Source organism: Rana temporaria, chromosome 9 (assembly GCF_905171775.1).
Source record: "Rana temporaria chromosome 9, aRanTem1.1, whole genome shotgun sequence".
NCBI classification, from domain to species: domain Eukaryota; kingdom Metazoa; phylum Chordata; class Amphibia; order Anura; family Ranidae; genus Rana; species Rana temporaria.
The window spans coordinates 121,990,032-122,003,107 of NC_053497.1; the positions used below are offsets into that span (position 1 = coordinate 121,990,032).

The window sequence follows — 13,076 nt, forward strand, 5'->3', positions numbered from 1 at the left end:
ATCAGAGGGATGAGTGCATGATGTGTCATGTGCGTTCATGGAAAGGAACAGAGGAGCAGGACATAGTGTAAAACGGTTTTAATTCAGACACAATCCCCCGCTACAAAAACATGCTTACAAGGTAAAAGTTATTAAAAGGCACATCAGATAGCAAGTCAGTAGCTCACTCAGGTGGTTGTACTTCTCAGCACTGCTCCAGCTGGCGAGTCCCGGGTACAGCTTACTCCTGTGTGAACGATTCGTCGTGTAGCCACGCCCTGACGCGTTTCGTGATTGGCTCACCAGTTTATTGGATTTCCAGGATTGATCAACAGAACTATGGCCTTCCTTAACTAAACATTTTAAATAAGCTTTCTCTTATATAAAAGGTGTCTGGAAGATTTTGGCTGAAGGCAACCATCATCTAAGGACATTTGTGACTGAGTACAGACTGTGTGATTGTGGGCTGCTGCTACCCCTCTGGTGCTAGAGAGTTAGTTGTGTGTCAAAAAAAGGGACATCAGCTGGTTTCCTGAAGGACTCAGTCTATTAATTTCTCTGTAAAGGGACTTTACTCAAATTGCTCAAACAAAGAAACCTTTGTGCCTTTAGCTACATTCTATGCATTAAGATAGAAAACCTTCTGTGTGTAGCACCCCCCCAGCACCCCCTAATCACCTACCTGAGCTCCTTCTCTCTCCAGCGATGTCCACGATCCCCTCAGCCATTCAGTACACTCCTCCTGATTGGCTGAGACAGAGCATTGGCTCCCACAACTGTCAATTAAAGTCAGTCAGCCAATCAGGGAGAGAGGGCTCCTTGTCTGAATGGATACACAGAGCTCTGACTCAGCTTGGGTGCACCCCTGTAGCAAGCTGCTGGCTTAGGGTCACTGAAAGGAGGGAGGAGCTAGGAGCAGCAAAGAGGGACCTGAGAAGAGGAGAATTCAGGCTGCTCTGTGCAAAACCAACTGCACAGAGGAGGCAGGTATAGAAAAAAAAAAAAAAAAGCCTTTATAATTAACCCTAATTCTCCTTTATGTAAATGTAAACCTTTGTTTGCATACTCACCTTTTCCTTAGCAGGATCCTCTGCTCTAAATACCAACACCTCCTGCACTCAATGATACCCAGTGAGCAGAATTTACAATTTAGTGTTTTACCGATTTCCGCAGCGTTCAAAGTTAGATTGCGCTATAATAAGAAAGAATTGATGCTGAGCGTAGAAACTAAGCTGGGAATATGAGCAAATCTGTTTGTATCCATATTAATATTTACCAGTTAATACAGATTTTAAAGAAAAGTATAGTGACTTTTCACTGCGGTCCATGTGGTTTCCCACTTCTTTTTTCTCCTGCAGTTGATGGACAGTGGACAGAGTGGGGAAGTTGGTCGAAATGTTCTCGTCTGGAAAATGACCTGATTAGATGCAGGCCCAGAGTGGGAACGCAAGCGAGAAAGAGGAAGTGTGATGGTACGAGCCCGGATGGGAAGTGGTGTGAAGGGGACTACAGGCAAAGTCGCACTTGCTATGATATTGATAAATGCATGTGTAAGTATTTTATGATTTATGCATCACAATGATCTGTCCCCAACCAGATGTAAAACAAAAATTAAGAAAGGCCCAGAGTTAGAAAAGAAAAATAATAAACGCAGGGCCACCATGAGAGGGTTAAAAGGGGTTTGGTATGGGGAAGCTTTTGCTGGGCAGTTTAAAGCATTATTAAATAGTACTTACATGATTGGTGGGGTGGGCGGTAGCAAGTAGGGCTGCAGAAAGGTGATCTGTAGGAGGGTCTCAAGTCTGCAGTCATAGGAGAGCGTGCTTGAGATGGAATTACTGTGTTCAGTGATTTTTGGTCTGAGGTGGGACAGGGATCTGGTGGCATTGTCCTGGCATGCGGCGGGGTACAAGGTTCTTTATATGGGTTTGATTATGGCAAAATATGTACATTTGTAGGGACCCGTCCTCGGTACATCTTCCATTATTATGATTGGGACCCGTCCTCAGAATGGCTCCCATTATTATGGTTGGTGGTATCTGCAAGTAGTTGTTTGTCTCTGAGTCTGTGTTTGTTGCGGCTGGAGGCCTAAACATTTGCAGTGGTTACGCAGACTCCTATTTGTCTGACTGTTCTGGATGTTCATATGTTGTATATGTTTATAGGTTCATATGTTTATGTGTTGATATGTTATTTTTCTTGCTCATACATCACAGGACACAGAGCCTTTAATTACTTAATGGGTTATGTAGTCACCACAGGTGATTGGACACTGGTAAACCCAATTAAAATTTTCTGCGGAGGCCTAGGAGCTATAACCGTATCCATACCTTGGGTCGATATCAAAAGCTTAAGATGGGTGGTACCCGTGCCTCGTATAAAGAAGAAACAAGGTTTGCCTGTAATGTCTCTCTGCGGAGGTCTGGGCTCCGGGATCCAGGCTTTGGTGTACTAATACAACTGTGGCACGAAAAGTTACTGGCAGAGTCTTCTATAGGTCCAGTTATGATGTTCCTCTAAGTAGGAACCCTTGGTAAACCTGAAGGTTGGCACAACATACCTGCCGTGATGGGTGAAAACTGGATCTACTTTTTAGTAGCTTTCCTGTGGCGTGGATAAGGTAAGAGAAGATAATTTTTTAAATAAATGTTATCTTCTGAGAGTAGGATGTCTTTCCTGCTTTTCACCGCTAGGTGAAGTAAGTACATACCTGGTATATCCTTACATAGCCATCCAGGACACGCGCAGTGAAGTCGGTCAGTTAAACACCATGCACCTACTCTGCTGCAGGCTCTGCCACAAAAACGCATACAGGGGCCCCCCAAGAAACCCCAGTGATCTGCTCTCCGTCTCTCTTCACCATGTGCACCACCATGACGGGAGTCTGCTTCTTGTACTGTCTATGGTGAGATGGAGAAGGGGAGGGTCGTGGTTGCTCATGCCCGTGCGCAGGCACGGCGTACCTGTGTGCAGGCGCCAAGAGGCTGTTTTAAAGCCCAGCATGCCAGAAGCCTTCTGTAAAGTGGCATGGACACAGAGCTGTGGGCTGTAAGCATCCCTGTGGATTGAACTAGGCAAACCTAAGACTCCTACTCGGCATCAGGTTGTGCAGTGAGCTGATATTTGTGTATTGTAAGACTATAGCACAACAGTGATTGCATTTTGTGGATAGTATCTTTGCTTTGCAGTAGGGACAATGTCCCCCAGAAGAGGTACAAGGGCTAGTAAAAGAGGCACCATGAAATCCCTGCTTTTGACTAAGGATTCTGAGCTTGCCTGCAGTTTACCATCCCCCTCTGTCAAAAAGTTAGCAGAAAACGGGATAGATCCCCTTCATCTGCTCTTGCTCTCTCATCAGATGAGCATTCTGAGGGTGAAAAATCCCTCTCTGGAGATGAGGATCGTGTGTAGTCTGAGGACTCAGAGGATGAGAGGATTCCTGCTAACTTTCAGTCGCTAAAGATGCAGGTGCAATATTATGCAGAGATGGTGCGTGCCACTTACAAATTGCCTCCTGTTGAAGCTTCTATATCCTCTGCTTCCTTTTTGGGATCCCGAAAATCCCCACAGGCTCCTTTCCAGTTCATCCCTTGCTGGATAAACTGATGTAAGCAGTTTTCCCTCCTTTATCCTATGGAGGAAGGTTTCACTAAGAAATGGGGGGTATAGATGCAGCTATTTCTTGTGCAAACAAAAGCCTGACCTGTCCTATAGATAATGCTCAGGGCTTTAAGGATCCAACTGATCAGAAGCTGGAATCTTTATTGAAAGCCTCCTCCTCTATTGCTGGTTCTGTAGTACAACCTACAGTTGCAGCGATTGTTGTATGTCAGTTCCTCAAGAAAAAGATGAAGCAGATGGTTAACCTCTTTCCTACAGAGGAGGTTGAGGTTTATGAGGACCTTTCTAAGGCCTTGTGACTTGCGATTGATGCAATTATGGACTCTGTTCAACAAGCATCCTGCTTGAATCTCTTGCAGGTACACATGTGCAGGTCCCTTTGGTTGAAACATTGGGAATCCGAGGTTTCTTGCAAAAGATACTTGGCAGCGTTTCCCTTTAAGGTAGAACGCCTGTTTAGGGATGACTTGGATAAATACATCCAAAAGATCACTGGCGGAAAATCTACTCTGTTGCCGGTAAAAAAGAAGAGTAAACGTCCTTCATTTAAACATTCTCTTTCCCCAGCCCCTGGAACCTCATTCTCCAGACAGTGGCAATGGCCTCCCCAGTCTAGCACTAAGGGAAGGGCCCAGAACCAAGCCCAAGGGCAGAAAAGAACTTGGGGTTCAACATCTTCCAAGCAGAACACCAAAACTTCGATATAAAGAGATGCCCCCGCTCGGCCGAGTGGGGGGAAGGCTGCTGCAGTTTGCAAACGCCTGGCGGCACTAAGTTCAGGACAAGTGGGTCATCTCCACGGTGTCCTCAGGCTACAAGCTGGAATTCAGAGAACTTCCGCCACCCCGTTTTATGAGATCAAGAATTGCCAAAGATCCAGAAAAAAGAAGGCCTTTATTTTTGGCTTTGGAACACCTGTTGTCCCAAGGGGTAATCATAGAGTTAGCCTCAGAGGATCAGGGATCAGGGTTTTACGTTAACCTTTTCACGGTTCGAAAACCAAACGGCATGTCAGACCTATCCTAGATCTGAAAAGCCTGAATCAGTTTCTGAACATTCGCTCCTTTCGCATGGAGTCTGTCAGTTCAGTGGTCTCCACCCTCCAGGGAACTAGAATTCCTGGCATCAATAGACATCAGCGATGCATATCTACATGTGCCAATATTCCCCGCTCACCAAAGATTTCTAAGGTTTGCAGTAGATCAGCGCCACTTTCAGTTTGTGGCCCTTCCTTTTCGAGCTAAGGGCATGGGGCATAGCAGTAACAGCCTATCTGGACGATCTGTTGATCATAGATCAGTCCGCTGCAAGCTTGGGCCTCAATGTGCACAGCACAGTGGAGTATTTAGAGTACCTAGGCTGGGTCCTCATTCTGGAGAAATCCTCCTTACACCCTCAAAGAAGACTGGAGTATTTGGGCATGATTATAGACACGATAGACATGATTATAGACACATCCCAAAGCAAGGTATTACTTCCCGAGCCAAAGGCAAAAGCCATAGGAGACTTGATCTGACTGATAAAGGCAAAAAGGAGGCCTTCCATCCGTCTATGTATGAAGTTATTGGGAAAGTTGGTAGCCTCATTTGAGGCTGTCCCTTATGCCCAGTTTCACTCAAGGCCATTACAGGGCAGAATTCTGTCGGCTTGGAACAAATCCTATGATCTTATCTCCAAAGGTTTGCCAGAGCCTCAATTGGTGGTTGCTCCCCCAAAATCTGTGAAAAGGAAAATCCTTTGCACCGCTTACCTTGAAATTGGTAACCACAGACGCCAGCCTTCTTGGCTAAGGGGCAGTTCTAGAGGAGGCATCTGCCCAGGGGAAGTAGTCCGAAGGCAAAAAACTCATACCCATCAACATTCTGGAGATTCGGGCAATTCATCTGGCCCTCGGAGTCTGGTCTAACAGACTGCAGGATTGTCCTGTTCGGATTCAGTCCGAAAATGCTACAACCGTGGCCTATATCAATTACCAAGGGGCACCAGAAGTCTGGATGCTCAAAGAGGTGAATCACATCCTGTTCTGGGCAGAAAGGCATATTCCTTGCCTATCTGCGCAGACAGAATTCTCACCGCTCCAGGTGAGCCTCGTGATGATCAGGGGTTGTTGAACCACCAGGGTGCTGGCGATGCGGTAATAGCAAAAAACAAAAGAACAAAAGCTGGACAGCCGCACTCCAAAATTTTCTTTAAAAGAGATGTCTTTTATTTTCAACTGTGCATACAGTCACTGCAAGCCCACAAAAATCAGTATGGCCAACGTTTCGCACTGGCGTCAGTGCTTAGTCATGGCTATCTGCGGTCTTCATTCCAGGGGTAGAAAATTGGCAGGCAGATTTTTTAAGCCGCCAGCAGCTGAGTCCAAGACAATGGTCTCTACACCCCAACATATTTCAAATCATATGTCAAAAATGTGGTACCTCAGATGTGGACCTGTTGGCTTCCAGGTTCAACACAAAGCTGGACAATTTTGTGTCAAGAACAAGAGATATTTGTGCTCAAGGGTCGGATTCCCTGACAATTTCATGGGATCGATATTCTCTGATTTATGCATTCCCTCCAGTTCCACTTCCCCCAGAGAGTCAAGAGGGAAGGAAAGCTGGTGATATTGGTCGCCCTGGCTTGGCCCAGAAATCGTAAGGATAGCAGTAGGAAGACCTTGGGTTCTCCCACTACGCTCAGACCTACTATCACTGGGTCAAATATTCCATCCTGCCTTACAATGTCTAAATTTGACGGTTTGGCTGTTGAGACCCACATTCTAAGAAAACGTGGGCTCTCAGAAAGAGAAACATGTTCTCTTTCTAAGTCCGTCAGAATTTCCGATGAGCCACACACACGGTCGGAATATCCGATGAAAAAATGTTGTCTGACTTTTTCCATCGGAAATTCCGATCATGTGTACAAGGAATTAGGCTTTCCAGTCTATAGGCAATTTTGTTTTGAAAAATCAAAAATTCTGTAAATTGCTAGGCCATTTCCGATAACTGATATGTTTAATTAGGCCTAAAGTTGCTAGAGACTTTAGTTCATGTATGCACTATCCAGCCATGGATCTCCATATGAAGCAAGCATATTGTTATCATGTTGGCCTGCATATTGCGCCAATGTAAAGAGAAAAGGGAACTCTGCCTGGCAAGACAATAGAGACAAGTTTGCTGACTGATTGACAGTTTCCCCAATCAGACTCCACAGGAACAATTGAGGCAAGGCTACACACATAAAGAGGTTTCCTTATCTGACAGTGAATGTGTCTGTTCTTTCTTTCAGTAAATGGTACTTGGTCTGAATGGTCTTCTTGGGGACTTTGCTCTTCTTCATGTGGACGGGCTGAAAGAACAAGACATAGGGAGTGTCTGGGAGTATATCCAGATTACCCGTAAGTCAATAAAAGTGCATGACCCCTTTTATATCTATTGATTTACCTCTTCTAAAGTGTTTTGTGTGCTAAATGTTCTGCTATCTGTAAAGCAGTCTGAAAAACAAGACCTTGGGCCAGATCCTCAAAAGGGATACGCCGGCGTAACTGCTGTTACGCCGTCGTATCCCTGTTTCTAACTATGGAACTGATCCACAGAATCAGTTTTCCATAGTTAGGCAGAAGATCCGGCATGTGTAAGGGACTTACACTGTCGGATCTTAGGATGCAGTACTGCATCCGCCGCTGGGGGCATTTTGTGTCGAAATGCCGCCTCGGGTATGCAAATTAGCACTTCCAGAGATCCACAAAGCTTTTCAGCTTCGTTTTTTCTCCGTAAGTTTTAGTTTGCAAACGCAAAATTAGGGCTGCTTTTACAAAGTGTAAACTGTTTACACCATGTAAAAGCAGACCCTTCTGTCCAGCGACGCGATTTTTTTTTTGTTTTGAATTTTTTTTTCCCGCCGTATCTTTTTTTTTTTCCCGACGCAACTTAATTGACCCGTCGCGATCCACAAAGCTCGACGCAACATAATTTCGCGCTATGCACGTCGGGAAAATGACGTCACGAGCATGCGCAGTACGGCCAGTGCGGGAGCGCGCCTAATTTAAATGGGAATCGCCCCCATGAAAAGAGGAACGCCTTGCGCCGGCGAAATTTAAGTTACACAGCCAAAAATTTCTAGGTAAGTGCTTTGTGGATCGGGCACTTTGGTAGAAATTTTAAGGCAGTGTAACTTAAATGGGAAAATTTACGTTACGCCGGATCTTTGTGGATTACCCCCCTTGTCTTTGTAAACTGTCTCCGCTTCTAACTATAGATTTCACCATCTATGATGTTTGGGGTGAAATCTCCACTGCCAGCTAGTGTGTTTAAACAATTACTGTATCTGATAGGATGTGGCCACTATTCAGCTGACATTTTCTTCTGGTTGCTTCGATTCCTCAATTGAAATGTGCCAAGGCAGATGGTACTGACAGCGCCAACCATAGCTCAAATTTCACCTGATTCAGCAATCTATGGCCAGTATACATCAAGCTAAGGCAGTAAGGTGCCAATGCTTATATGGCTGTATCAAGGAATGGAGAGTTAAATTGTCCTCGAGTTGGTGCAGTTAAGGCTAGGGCCTTGAATGGTGGTGGATACAGCCAGTTAATAAAATAGATCTGCCTTCTAAGACCCTCGACCAAAATATGTCAGCCATTATTCAGGAATCTTTGTTATACATTTTCATAATGAAAATGGGGTTTGTAAAAGTTGTAATTTTTGTATACGGTGTAACCTTGGCTTACGAGTAACGCTATTTAGGAGCGTTTTGAAAGACGAGCAACTTTTTTTTAAGCCAATGGGGTGTGCAGTACCGCATTTAGCCAGAGGTGTGGGGGCGCTGGTGACACTCGGAACGGTTTGGAAATATTTTGAAACACTCGGAAATACTCTGTTCCAGAGTGTTTCCAAGCCTTTACGAGTTCAGCCAAGCTGTCTCTGAGTCTCTCCGGTGCCTCCCCACCTCTGGCCACATGCGGTATTGTATGCAATAGAAGTCAATGCGGGAAAAACTATCTTTGTTTCCATTGACTTCTACGAGGAAACTTGCTTTAATTTGCGAGTGTTTTGGATTACAAGCATTCTCCTGGAACGGATTATGCTCGTAATCCAAGGTTCCACTGTATTTATATCTTGAATAATCCCACAATGGTTGTAGGTTTTTGGGTATGGGAAATATAGTTGGGTGGGGGGGGGGGGGGTTAGTATCAAAGTTATTCAGCTGTAATACAAGGCAATACCTTAGCCATGTATCTGATAGGATGCGACCACTATTCAGCAAACATTTTCTTCTAGTTCCTTTGATTCCTCAATTGAAATATGCCAAGCCAGATGGTTCAACTCACATTTCTGATTCAGCAATGTATGGCCAGTATACATCAGTGAGGGAAACAGTCATAGAAGTGCTATGTTATTCTGAATGACAAGCTCTGTAATAAAAACTGAGAGAAAATGGGATCAAACTAAATGCAGGCTTGGTGAACTGCTATACATTTACACTGTATAATATTATATTGTAACCACCTATGAAATAAAATATTTCTAATCATTCAGCATTGAGAGGATATGATTTTAATTTACAAATACCATACTGGTGACCCCACAATAGGGAAAAAATGTGTGCGGAAGGGAGTTTAACAAGACACGTGGCCACTTAAGGTTTAACCTTAAACTACGTAGAGGCAGGCCCGTCGCTACAGGACAGGCAAAACAAACAATTGCTTGGGGCCCCGAGCTGGCCTGGGGCCCCCAACTTCCCCTTCCCAGGCTGTAGCGTGGCCGAGCTCCTCTTCCTCTTCCTTCCTCCTGGAGTACTGTCAGTCCGGCCAGGTACCGTGCGTGGTACAGGAGATTCAGTTTCTTGTTCCCGGCCGGACTGACAGGAAGTGCACACTGAGTGCTCACTTTCAGCCCGGCTGGGAACACAGGAAACTGAATCTCCTGTACCGCGCGGTACCCGGCCCGGGCACTATCTGATAGGGGACCCATTATGACAGAACACCAGACTGACATGAGGAAGAGGAGCTTGGCCATGCTACAGCGGCAGCCTACAGGGAAGAAGGGGAGGTGAGAATAGAAAAACTTAGGGACTAGGGAGGGGGGGGGGAGTAAGAACATGGGTGTAAAAAATTAGTGTAGCTCTAACGTAGGCTTTGCCTGCGGGGAGGGGGTGCTTGGGGGCCCCCATTTTGCTTGGGGCCCCCAAATTCCTTCAAACGGCCCTGCGTAGAGGATTATTTACTGTAAGAGCGGCAAGGATGTGGAATTCTCTTCCACAGGCAGTGGTCTCACCGGGGAGCATTGATAGTTTAAAAAAACTATTAGATAAGCACCTGAACTACCACAACATACAGGGATATGCAAGGTAATACTGACATATAATCACACACATAGGTGTGTGACTTGATGGACTTTTTTCAACCTCACCTACTATGTAACTATGTAGCATTTACATACAGGTTGCATTATACACAGCCCTGACAGCCTAAAAGCAGATGACAGTCATGGAAAATTTAATTTTCAAACACAGAACAAATGATTTCTTCATGCAGAACCCCCATTTGACAAATTCTTTTAACTTTTAGCGGCCCATAATAGCAAAAGAGGTGTTTTCATAAGAATAGAATAGAATTCTGGAAAATTATTTGCTAACATCTTTGAAATCTCTTTATATCTGTTTCCTGATTTCCCTGGCTGCCTTCTTGCTCTGGGTCAGTGACTCTAGAAGTTCTGAAGCCAGAGACAGATGGGCAAACAGCATTTTACAAAGGAGGCCAGTCTTAAAACCCCCCTGTTTGCCTTGCGAATGGCTTGCTTTAAAGCTCCAATATGGAGATATAATGGAATGTCTGCTGCTTGTCTATCAAAATGAACAGGATTTCAATATGGGCAGCACAGTGGCTTACTGGTTAGCACTACTGCCTTGCGGCACTGGGGTCCTTTGAATCTTGGCCAGAACTTTATCTGCATGCAGTTTGCATGTTCTATCTGTGATTGCGTGGTTCTCCTCCGAGTACTCGTGTTTTTTTCCCCCCACACTCCAAAGGTATGCTGGTAGGTCAGTTGGCGTTTCTGTTTTAATTGCCCCTAGTATGTGTGCATGTAAGTGATGATGGATGTGCGATACATGCGTGATATAAACCTTAGATTGCAAGCTCCTTGAGGGTGGTGACTAATATGAATGTTCAGTATGCAATATACTATGTAACTTGTCAGTGCTGTATAAAAGATTACAATAATGTATATGACCAATAATCCTGCATACTAAAGCCTGATGATATGAATGATATAGCAGAGGCATTCAATTTTCAGAAGATGCTTACACTTGGGCTATTGGCTGCACTTTTGCACATCATCTTGGCTCTCTCCACTGCTTTATTAAATTCTTGTCAAACTTTTTTTCCCCGCTAGAAATCTAGTGGAAGGAGCCATAGCAATAACTGAAGTCTTCTTTTCGGGAACTCCCAGAGTATCCTGTGACTCAATCGATGGGGAAACAAAGAGACTGGAGGAGAGAGTGGAGTGCAAGAACCTTCCTCCCTGTACATAAATGGTGAGATCCACAACTGCACTTCTTATAAATTCTCAGCACTCGAAAGCAGGTGGACTACTCATAGGGACAGCCAGCTTTGGCACTCATAGTCTCAAAAAAAGTGTGAGGACCCATGATTGGAAGTCTTTAAGGCAGGGCAAAAGGGGATGTGTGGCCCAAAGCATCTGCCTCATATTTGCCAACTATCCCAGTTTAAATTCCCTTGTCCCTTGAAGTTTTAGTCCTGTGCTGTGTCCTGTTATCTCAGTGTGAAGTTATGCTACTAATGCTGCCCAGCTCTGCCCTATTGTTGTGTACAGATGACTCACCTGCTGTGTTTACATTTAAATAACCGTCATTCATATGTAAATAATGGGAGCAGATGTTAATAGCGGTTGCGTTCATATGTAAATATCTAAGGCCGGCGGCATTCATATGTAAATATGGGCGCATTCATATGTATATCATGCCCCTCTGCAGTGAAGAGATGATGTGCTGTAATAGACACAAGTCCATTTACATCTTCCGCTCCTTAGAGGTGAATGGAGGGTCCGATTGGGTCGGACTGACCGTGTAAAAGGGGCCTATGACTGCTTTCATACTGATGCATGGTTGTTTACCCGCATCACAGGTGCAGCACAGTTCACCTGTGGCTTTCCTGCAGGTTAGATACACTTTGCCATAGACTTCTATTATATCCTGTAGGTGTGGTGCACTTTCAGAAAGCTCACCAAACTCGCAGGTATTAGAAGTCTATGGCTCAGTGTAGGTAACCCGCAGGTGCACTTCTCCATACCTGTGGATCAGTTTGAAAGCAGCCCAGTAACCACTGCAAAACAGATATGCCCATATATACACTCTAATTTTAGTAATAAATTTACCTTTAATAGCAGTATTCTATTATATTTTATTCCATCCCAGAGCAGGAGGTCGCATGCCACATCAGAGGGCCACTGGTTGGGCACCCCTGACCTAGACATATGCAAAGAGTCAGGCCCCGTACACACGACCGAGTTTCTCGGCAGAATTCAGCCAGAAACTCGATCGGAGCCGCATTCTGCCGGGAAACCCGGTGGTGTGTACACTTTTGGCCAAGGAACCCGACGAGGAACTCGTCGAGCCAAATGGAGAACATGTTCTCTATTTCCTCCTTAGTCAATGGGGAAACTTGGCACGCCGAGATCCTCGGCGGCTTCACAAGGAACTCGACGAGCAAAACGATGTGTTTTGCTCGTCGAGTTTCTCGGACGTGTGTACGGGGCCTAAGTACTTTTTATAGGAGCTTTGGTGGCTTCAGCTCTTTGGAGCTTTCACTCACATGATAGTGCTTTCTATGCAACCGCAGCATCAGCTAATTGTTTTTATGCAGCGAGCATAGGCAAACCTTTACTTGCAGAGCACAAAAAAAGGTGTAACAAAAGAAAGTTATAACATGGTATTCTAAAAGCTGAAACATTTTGTTTTTTTGTTTTCTGTTATACAGCAAAGCATTCAGTGAATGGAGGATGGGTGTATAAAAATAACAGGATCTGCCTCCTCCAATCAAAGAATGTTTTGTATTCTGGGAAAAATTACTATGAGTTCTATGAAGGGAGGAGGTGGGCGGAAGGAGTGGGCAAGTGGCGCAACTCTTTCAAGCTTGCAGCAACGGATCTTAACCCCAGCAGTGCCGGAAGATCAGCGCTGGAAGGTTTCTTCCCTATATTGCAAACACACTTCATTACAGGTAAGTTATGTCCCCGATGGCAGAAAAAATAAAACAAAAACTTCAGCTTTAATAATCCAAAACTAAAAAAAATGAGGTGGCACAATAGACAGGTGAGCGTAGGTAGGTGAGTGTAGGTAAAGCATTGATAGTTCACTCATACAGCTTGTTCCTTTACTAATCATATATCATTATCTTTCAGGCTTTTTCTTTGTGGCTGGTTGAGGATGATTGTAAAGCACCAAGAGGAACTTGTAGTCCTTTTCAGTAAAAA

The 13,076-nt window shown here is 44.7% G+C and overlaps 1 protein-coding gene across 1 annotated transcript in view; it reads left to right on the top strand.

The window, feature by feature from the left end:
- Window positions 1-13,076, top strand: part of LOC120913981 (properdin-like) — a 39,603-nt gene extending 26,527 nt beyond the window's left edge. The window contains exons 7-10 of the mRNA XM_040324366.1: window positions 1,338-1,529; window positions 6,871-6,979; window positions 10,977-11,118; window positions 13,005-13,076. Coding sequence (XP_040180300.1) covers window positions 1,338-1,529; window positions 6,871-6,979; window positions 10,977-11,115 — 440 coding nt within the window. The 3' untranslated portion in view covers window positions 11,116-11,118; window positions 13,005-13,076. The remainder of the gene's footprint in view (window positions 1-1,337; window positions 1,530-6,870; window positions 6,980-10,976; window positions 11,119-13,004) is intronic.